The 9648-nt window shown below is 38.9% G+C and overlaps 1 protein-coding gene across 1 annotated transcript; it reads right to left on the bottom strand.

Moving 5' to 3' along the window:
* Positions 1-5512: 5512 nt before the first annotated feature.
* Positions 5513-6595, bottom strand: LOC113750449. The gene has a single exon (XM_027294421.1). It carries the CDS (start codon positions 6593-6595, stop codon positions 5513-5515), a length of 1083 nt encoding a protein of 360 aa, XP_027150222.1.
* Positions 6596-9648: the final 3053 nt, after the last annotated feature.

Genomic DNA, 9648 nt, shown 5'->3' with positions numbered 1-9648 from the left:
CCCCCTTTCCTTGACAATCACGCTTAATTTCTTGACCAATTGGATGGCAGGATTAGGTCTTATCCCACTGGCCATTCACTTTATCACGTTGGGCCTGGACTTGGTGCCGCCAACATCACTTTATCACGTTGGGCCTGGACTTGGTGCCGCCAACATCACTTTATCACGTTGGGACCGGGTTTTATCCCGCCAATCTCGGCAGGACCGGGTATAATCCCGCTGACCGTTTTTATCAAATTGGGACCGGGTTTTATCCCGCCAATCTCGGCAGGACCGGGTATAATCCCGCTGACCGTTTTTATCAAATTGGGACCGGGTTTTATCCCGCCAATCTCGGCAGGACCGGGTTTAATCCCGCTGACCGCTTTTATCACATTGGGACCGGGTTTTATCCCGCCAATCTCGGCAGGACCGGGTTTTATCCCGCTGACCGTCCACACCCCGTCAGGCTCAGATGTCGTCTCACTGACCAATTCATCATACTGGGGCAAATTTTGAAAAGGTTCCCTCAAAAAAAAATCAAAAAATCAAAAAATCAAAAAAATCCAAAAATCCAAAAATCCAAAAATCAAAAATCAAATCAAGTTCATCACGGCAGGCTCGGGTTTGATCCCACTGTCCGATTGTCGAGACATTTCATTTTCACAGCCACTGGAACGTGGATCAGTCCCATTAACACTTCATTTCGCTTCTTTCATTTGCATCACCAATAAACATGGGTCAACCCCACCAATACTCCATCTCACTTCAATTCATCCCATTTAAATTTCTGTTCGGGTCTATCCCGTGGGTCTATCCCAATTTTAAATTTCTGTCCGGGTTAATCCCTTGGGTCTATCCCAATTTTACATTTCTGTCCGGGTCTATCCCGTGGGTCTATCCCAATTTTAAATTTCTGTCCGGGTTAATCCCTTGGGTCTATCCCAATTTTAGATTTCTGTTCGGGTCTATCCCAATTTTAAATTTCTGTTCGGGTCTATCCCGTGGGTCTATCCCATTTATTTTACATTTCTGTCCGGGTCTATCCCGTGGGTCTATCCCAATTTTAGATTTCTGTTCGGGTCTATCCCGTGGGTCTATCCCAATTTTACATTTCTGTCCGGGTGGGGTCTATCCCAATTTTACGTTTCTGTTCGGGTCTATCCCGTGGGTCTATCCCAATTTTACATTTCTGTTCGGGTCTATCCCGTGGGTCTATCCCTATTCGGGTCTATCCCATTTTACATTTCTGTCCGGGTCTATCCCGTGGGTCTATCCCCGTTTTAAATTTCTGTTCGGGTCAATCCCGATTTTAAATTTTCTGTTTGGATCAATCCCATTTTAAATTTTTGTCAAAGGGGTCAGTCCCCATTTCTAAAGCGTCCATCGTTCGAGACGCTCGTAGCCGAATAACACAGGTGAGCATTTGGTGTCTACTTCTTTGTCTCAAGTTTTTCCAAAACTCAGACAAAGAGGGGCAAACTGTAGACACCAAATTTTGGTGTAATTTCATTTACTATTTATTTTTTTAGTCTGTGCTTGTTTTTTCACTTTTTAGTTTTTAGTTTTTTAGTTTTTTGTGTTATTATTATTATTTTTAAGTTTTTAACATAGAATTTCTCGAAAAGAAAAAAAAGAATTCAAAAAGAACATGCTTTAATTGTTTTTGACTCAAATTCAATATTTTATTGAAAAAGAAAAAAAAGGAAAAATGATGAAAATGGAAAATAAAAAAGGGAAAAAGTGGAATTTGCATTTTTTTTTGTGGTTTCTAGTTCATTTACTTTTCCATCCAATGTTAATTAAGGTGTTGTCATTTTTTTTATTCTTATTATTTTAATTTTGTTTAAGTTTATTTAAAATAAAAAAAAAACGTGCTCGCGGCATTCAAGCTGCATTTTGCCGCAGCTTGCAAAGAAGCATCGGGCAGCTCCTTAGCTGCAAATATATCAGAAAGGGCTGGGGTTTAGGTTTTGGAAGTTCCCATATAAATAGCAAAAAGGATGGACAGCCGCAAGGAGAGCTAGGGCTGACGGGAGAGAAAAGAAAAAACAGCGAAAGAAAAGCTAAGGGTAACAGCTGAGGGATAGAAAGGAAACAGCGAGAGAAAGAGAGGGAAGCGGGATTGAGAAGGCAGAAACTAAGGGAGTCTGGGGAGTTGAGAGGGTCGGCTGTGAGAAGGGGCGACGGGAGAGATAGAGGGAGAGAGCAAGCTGACGGCTGGAAACAAAAAGAAAAAACAGAGAAGTTCTTGGAAGATACGGGAGAGAGGAGATTAGGGGGAGGAACGGCCAAAAGAAAAACCAGCAGGAGAAGGCAGAAAGTGTCCAAGAGAGAGCAAAGGGACCATCCATTAGAAGCGAGAGCGAGGGAGATTCTGGGATAAGAAAAGAAAGGAACCAGAGGAAAGCTTTGGAGGAAGAACTGAAAACAACTGAAAGGAAGCAGCCGACAGCAAGGGAGGAGACTTCGGGGCCAAAGCTTCGGGCTTCACAGCCCTGTGCTGAACTTTGTGACCTGGGTTCGGTGGATCTTGCTAACCCCAGCATCCCCCACGGTGATTCGTTTCCGAAAAGGCAGTAAAGGAGGTAGCTTTAAACCCCATTCTTGTTTGCCTCTTCTAAAACTGGATGCGGATTCCTTGTTGATTAGCACGGTAATCGTCTGAATGCTTTGTTTGTTGGCAGAATGCTTTGTTGGTTAGTATAATTTCGGTAGTTGTGTTTTGAATTTGTTTGAGTGAGAATTCCTGAACAAAAGTCACTAGTTCACGTTCCCTCGCGAAACAGGAAGGTCGTGACTGAAATTTTGCAGCAAGTGTTCATATCATTTAGTGGTGTTTTGTCCTTTCCCTCTCCCTTCCCCAAGTTTGTGCCTCTAGATTCTTGCATTTGGTTTGTCCTACCTGAATTCGTTTAGGCTGAGCAAGGGAGTTGCTGCAATAGAAAATTTCAGCAAGTTTCACTCTCGGTTTGCTGAAAATTTTCATTCATAGGCAATGGTTTCAGTTTTTGTTTATTCGTTGGAGTGTTAAAGGTTCTTGATTGGAGATGATTAGAAGGTTTTGCATGAATTTTGTTTGCCAAAAGATTGCATTTGATGGTCGAAGTTTGTGGACAAAAATGCAGCTGGCTGTTTTCTTTAAGTTGCAGAAGCAACATTGACCAGAAAATTGCAGAAATGCATGAGTTTCTTTGCATCTTTGGCATGAGGTTCCTTTATGTTTTTTGCTTGTTTAGGTGTTAAGATTCTATACTCGTTTGTTTGGTCTAGAGTTTGATGTTTGGTAGGTGAAGTTCTCCTCAAATTTGAACCTGTGAATGGAACTTTGTGTTTGGAATTTGAATTTGCAGCAGAAAAATGGAAATGAAATCTGTTTTGCCGAGAGCCTAGTCTGCATTCTTGTTTGCATGAAAATCTTCCTCACTTTGTTTTCTGCCATTTCCTTTTATGAATGATAAGTTTAACAAGAACATGAGGTTAGGTTTTAGTTTGAGATGATTGTGTGAATGTACGGGCAAGGTTTTTGAAGTTGAGAGTATAAGAATTGTTGCAGAAATCTGTCTTCCTGCGATACATTGCATTGCATGCATGAAATAACTTTTAAAATTTGCACTTTAGCCCCCCAAGTCCCCTTTTATTTCACTATGACCCAATCAATTAGAGAATTTCATCATTTTGGTCCTTGTTAATTTTAATTTGTGCAACTTCATTGCTTGTTTGTTTCAATTAACTACTATGCTTAGTTTAAATTGCACTTAAGTTATGACTTTAGGGACTTTATGGCTAAGTGCGCTTTGTTTTGCCCATTTCTTTTAATTTTTCTTAAATAAAGTGGTGCCTTGACCCTTTTATTATTTTGGAGGGTAATTGAATAATTTCACTTCATTGGGGCGTCAATTCAAGGGAGGTACACTCTATCCCTCATTTGCACTTCATTTGACCCTACGTGCTCCTACGTGTTATGTGAATATGCATGTCTACATCGCTTTCCTTACCTCCTTGCATCCATTTGCTTGTTTTTTTACTTTTATTTAAGTTTTATGGGGTATGTGTACACCTCTTGGCTTGTAATAGATAGGGCTCGGAGAGCATCTGGTCCATTTCCCCTTCCCCTTTATGTTTTATGGGGTATGTGTACACCTCTTGGCTTGTAATAGATAGGGCTCGGAGAGCATCTGGTCCACTTCCCCTTCCCCCTTGGTTGCTTGCTTTCGTTGCTACATGTTTAATTGCTTTATTAGGCTCTTGCATCTAGTCGAGCATGCTAAGTGTTACGTGCTATGTGTTTACGAGCGTTTTGGCATGTCTACTTGCTTTCATAACTATGGATGAATGGAATGGATGAATGTACGTTTCCGCTAGTCCAACGCTAGTCGGAATACATAGAATGGGCTAGTCCAACGCTAGACCCTTAGGGATTTCCCCTCATTAGCATATCATTTGTTTGTTCACTACATATCATGCATTTTTCCTTAGTTTTATCATCTGGCATGCTCCTCGAGCCCCTTTTCCCCTCATTTTAGGATTTTTGCATCTCATACTAGTTATAGGGTACATTTGCGTGAGAGTCCCCTTCCGATAAGGGAAACGAGCGAGTGTGGCTACTCGATAGCCTTAGCACGCTAGTTTCGCCTTCTAATCAAAGGGAAAATCAAGTCACGATTTAGGTCCCCCCGTACCCAATATGCATGAATTCCCTAGACTCATGCATTCTCAATCCATTCTATCATTACACTTTCACTTTTGTCTCATTTGCACACATGCACCTTTTTATCACTTTCAATTGCACACGAACACTTTTTTATCTCCACTTGCACACGAACCCTTTTATCTCCACTTGCACACGAACCCTTTTATCTTCACTTGCACACGAACAACTTTATCTTCACTCGCACACGAGTACTTTCATCTACATTTGCACACCTTCACTCTTACCTTATTACTTTTATCATTTTTTTACTTCACACAAACTCACACTTTCACATGGCATGCATCCCACTCATTTTTCACGTCATTTAGGTTTAGGTGTGACCTCTCCAAAAGGATCATTATTGGGCTTCACAATTAATGTGATTAGCACCACTCAACCTTTGAAGAGAAATTTCCCCCAATACCCCTAGGTCTAGGTTTTTGCATTCATATAGACATATCCAATATGCGATACATACCTTGGGTAGAAAACTAGGAAAGGTAAGGTTAAGTCGCGCAACTAGCCTTGGCTAGGTCAAAGGGGTGCCTTGGATTCTATCCTTGCCTTCCCCTTTGTCAAACGTGACCCCCGAACCTTTTTTTTTTGGTTTACGTGGACTAGGAGTCGTTCAAAAGGGGTTTCTTTCTATCTTTCCTTTAGAAAATTTCTTTTTTGGGTGACTTGGTACACCCTAACTCTATACCAAGTGGCGACTCCATTTTTCATTAAAAACCCCCTTTTGAACTTTGTTTGGCCAAAACGTCGCTTTCTCAAGTCCCATGGCCTTTTACGTTTCATTTACACACGTTCACACATTACACACCACACATCATCACACATTCACAATCGAAAAGTGGGGCGCGACACTCTCCAACCAAGATTGTACGTGCTTGAGTACGGGTCATACTGCCTACGGGGTGCAGGCACGCCTCCAGCTATATTTATTTGTTCAGCTCCATCTTCTTGTAAAATGGGACATGCGTCTGTGGTGTGGTCCACATTTGTACAAATTTCACAGACCCTCGCTCGCTGCACATTCCCCACGGCTAGTTGCAGAACAAAAGATGTCAACTCCGACAGCTGTTGCTGAATGGATGACGACGTCTCCACCTCGTTGACCCTACGGGTAGGGTTACTCTCACGGAATCCAAATTGTTGAGAATTTTCTGCCATTACTTCAATAAGCTCACATGCTTCTCTCGGTATCTTATTTGCTAGTGCTCCTCCACTCGCAGCGTCGATAATACTTCTGTCAGATGACTGCAGCCCCTCATAGAAATACCGGATCAATAGTTGTTCACTAATTTGATGCTGCGGGCATCTAGTGCACAACTTATTGAATCTTTCCCAATAATCATATAAAGACTTCTCGAGGTATTGCTTGATGCTGCATATCTCTTTCCTCAGACTTATAGCCCGGGATGCAGGAAAGAATTTTTCTAAAAATTTCTTTTTCAACTGTGCCCATATCGTGATACTACCTGCGGGCAGGTAGTATAGCCAATCTTTCGCTGCATCCTTAAGAGAGAAAGAGAATGCTCTAAGTTTAATTTGCTCTTCAGTAACCACAAGAGGTTTCATACTAGAACATACCACTTCAAACTCCTGGATGTATTCATGGGGTTCCTCACTAGAAAGGCCATGGAATGAGGGTAAGAGGTGAATTAACCCTGATTTTAGCTCGAATGAAGTATTTTCAGCCAGAGTTGGGAATGTAATGCACAAAGGCTGGTGGGTCAATTTCGGGGCAGCCAACTCCCTTAGTGTTTGGTTGTTGGCCATGCTAATTTCGTCTTCTTCAGAATCGTTTGCAATAGATGACTGTCCCTCTTTGCATTTCTTGGTCTCTTGTCTTCGCCTACATGCTGCCTTCTCAACTTCAGGGTCGTATATGAATTTACCTGTGCGAGAAGAACGAGACATAAACAAGCAAAAATGTCAAAAATAAAATGAATTCAAAAATAAAAAAATAATTCAAGCACCAGTTCCCGGCAACGGCACCAAAAATCGACAAGTGTCGAGTCTGTACAATAATAAAAACCTAACTACTGCCAAAATTAGTTAACAATCAATTCCAGATATTGGAGTAGGGACTCTGGATGTGCAATAGGCTACTTGATTCACCCTAATTCCGAAGAGTTTGCTTAATTCGATATACCAGAATTAATCAACTGACAAAATTTACTAACTAGTAGACAGTGACAAGTAAGGTCATCTTCTCAGGAACTGGGGGAAAGTTCGTTTCTTTTTAAGTCAAGACAAATAGGGGGTTTGAGAATTAAATGCTAATGAATTGTTAACTAAATAAACTAATTGCGAAAATTAATTAATTGAGAGAAATAATTGGAAAAACTCTAGCCAGGGTTACACTTCAGAGATGGTTCATGCAACTGATCATTTATTCAAATATAATCCCAACATTCATTAATAAGCAAGTTTTTAACTGCCGATACGATCTGACAGTCAGTCTCTCCTTACTATTTCGATAGTCAAGGTACGACCATTGATTATTTCCCTAATTTAGAAATAACCCTAGGTACGACCGTAGGATTTAAATTTTCAATTGCATTAGAAACTAGAGAAATGCTACTCTAATCAATAAACACGCTACGAGAGTTTATTTAAATTAGATTGTACGTTTCCCTGACATAAATCCAATTATGCCAGTTGCTACTGGGATGAGAGCAATAGAACAATTAAGGATTCAACTACTCCCAATTAGCTAATAGATTATGTGAATAATTAAATATTGCGTAACTATTCAATCATACACAATAGTTATAACCATTGAAAACAGAAAATATACAAATACCAATAAATGACGGAAGCAATTAAAATAATTTAGATCTCACAGTTATTATTAAACCAAATCTTCAGTTGTCCCCTTGGCTAGAAATAAGAAGTTAGTTCTCCATTGATCGAGAACAAGCCATGCGATGCGGAAAAGCTATTCGAAGCTTACAATTGTTGTCTCCCAAAATCGGTCAAGAAAAAGAAAAAATGAAAACAAAAGCAATTGTCCTCTTGTTTCTCCAAAAGTCGGCCAAAGGAACAAAAAAGTCAAGACCAAGTACAATGCTCTTTTTGCCTCCCGTGAAAGAAGAAGAAAGATGTCCCCTCAATCCCTATTTTCTAGAAATAAATTAACTAATCTCAAGGGATGGTTTCCTATTACAAGTCAACTTCTTCAACCTATCCTTTTTCTTGAGGATGACGTGAACTGCCCAAAAGGTAGGAAATCTCCATCCGCAGTCAATTGTTTTGGAATTTGATTTGAACTAGGAAACTGCCTAAACTTTTTCCCAATCTTCTAGCCCATGTGCAAATCACTAGAAATTCCTAATTTTAAGCACTTTCCATTCCAATCCCTGAAAGAAACACCAAATACCAATTTTGAGTAAAATCAACCAAGTAAAGCGATATTTGGTATAAATAAAAAGGAAAAATATAGACAAATATACCATCTAAATGCACTCTATCAATACATTAGGAAATTACGCCATAACTAACCAAGATAATAGCATTCACTTAACCGATAATTTCATTTGCAAGAGTAGAAAGGAATTTCACACCTCTAGGAGATTTCTATTGTTATTTTTATTACTTTTATTTGATGTTTATAGTGTAGGTTTATTCTCTTGCATTTGTGATAGTTTAAATAGTAAAGGAGTTTAAAAAACCATCGGTAATTGGACAATTTTTCTTTTGGATTCAACCCTTAATACCCTATATTCAATCTCAATTTGTACACTTGCAAAAAATCGCATGTGAGGTACTTAAAAATTTATAAATATAAAACTTGATTGTTGAATGAGTTTAATTTTTATATGCATACCCCGCACTCGTCAATAACAATCACAAAACTGTTTGCCCAAGAACACGGTTTTAACCAATATACTAAGGATGACAAGAAATCAGTAAAAACCTTCTCATTGAAACAGTGTTTTCAAAGGCGAATTCCAGGCAAGTCTTGGGGTCGAGCAAGCCTCAAATCACCTAGGGCAATTGAATGGGGCATAAGTATTGTTAGGTGTTCACCTCATACTAGGGAGTGTATGCTGAGTGTTTAAAGCATTGGGCGTTCAAGCGTTTGGGGTATTTTTTTCTTTAAAATATGAACTTTGTTTTTGCCTTTCTTTTTTCCTATCTCATTATTGTTCTTTATTAATCCTGAAAAAAGATTTCATTTGTTTCCTCTTCAAAATTTGTTGGGAAAAAATATAAAGTAGAAGCAATTATGACTTTGTTTCTTATACCTTTTTTTTCCCTTTTCGGTGATGCCAAGATATATATAGTTATTTTCTACTAACCTGACTAGATGACTAAGGTATGGTTTAGACTTTAAATTTTGATATTTCATGATTTTGTTTTTGAAGAAACATAGGCTGTAGCTTCAAGCAAGCAATTGAGCATTAGCCTTATAATTTGAACACCCACTAAGGGAAAAAAAATTCGGTTTTCTAGAAAATTGTAGTTACAGTTTGATTCTTGGTTCGTTAATTAGGATTCCAAAATCGAACGGTAGCATATCTTACTATCCTAAGCTGCTATCGTACAAAATTGATAGCATCAAATTCTACGATTTTAAGTAGAATATTCTGCTTTAGAAGATTTGCACCAACTTATAATTGTCCCAGATTCAATGGTTTTAATAAACTCCCTCTTTTTTTTTTACTAGCTCTTTTTATTTTTTTAAAGTAAGTGAGGGTCTCAAATCCAAAATCTCTCACTTACACTTTTTCTTTTCATACTACCCAACCCATCCTTCCCCCAATAAACTTCCTCAATTAGTTTGTCTTAGATCAAATATAGAACAGTTTTAAGATTTTGTATAGCCATAAATCCAATTATGTTCTAACTTGCTTTTTTGTAGATTTGTAGATTATATTTTTACTAATGTGGCTTTCTTAGTTGTCTTTAGGTATGGCAAATATACGAAGACTTGCCATAGCATGGAAGGGGGTAACAAGCACAGT

The sequence above is a fragment of the Coffea eugenioides genome, chromosome 10 (assembly GCF_003713205.1).
Source record: "Coffea eugenioides isolate CCC68of chromosome 10, Ceug_1.0, whole genome shotgun sequence".
In the NCBI taxonomy this organism is placed as follows: Eukaryota; Viridiplantae; Streptophyta; class Magnoliopsida; order Gentianales; family Rubiaceae; genus Coffea; species Coffea eugenioides.
The sequence above is the reverse complement of the archived record's forward strand: the minus strand, read 5'-3'. Positions and strand labels throughout refer to the sequence as shown.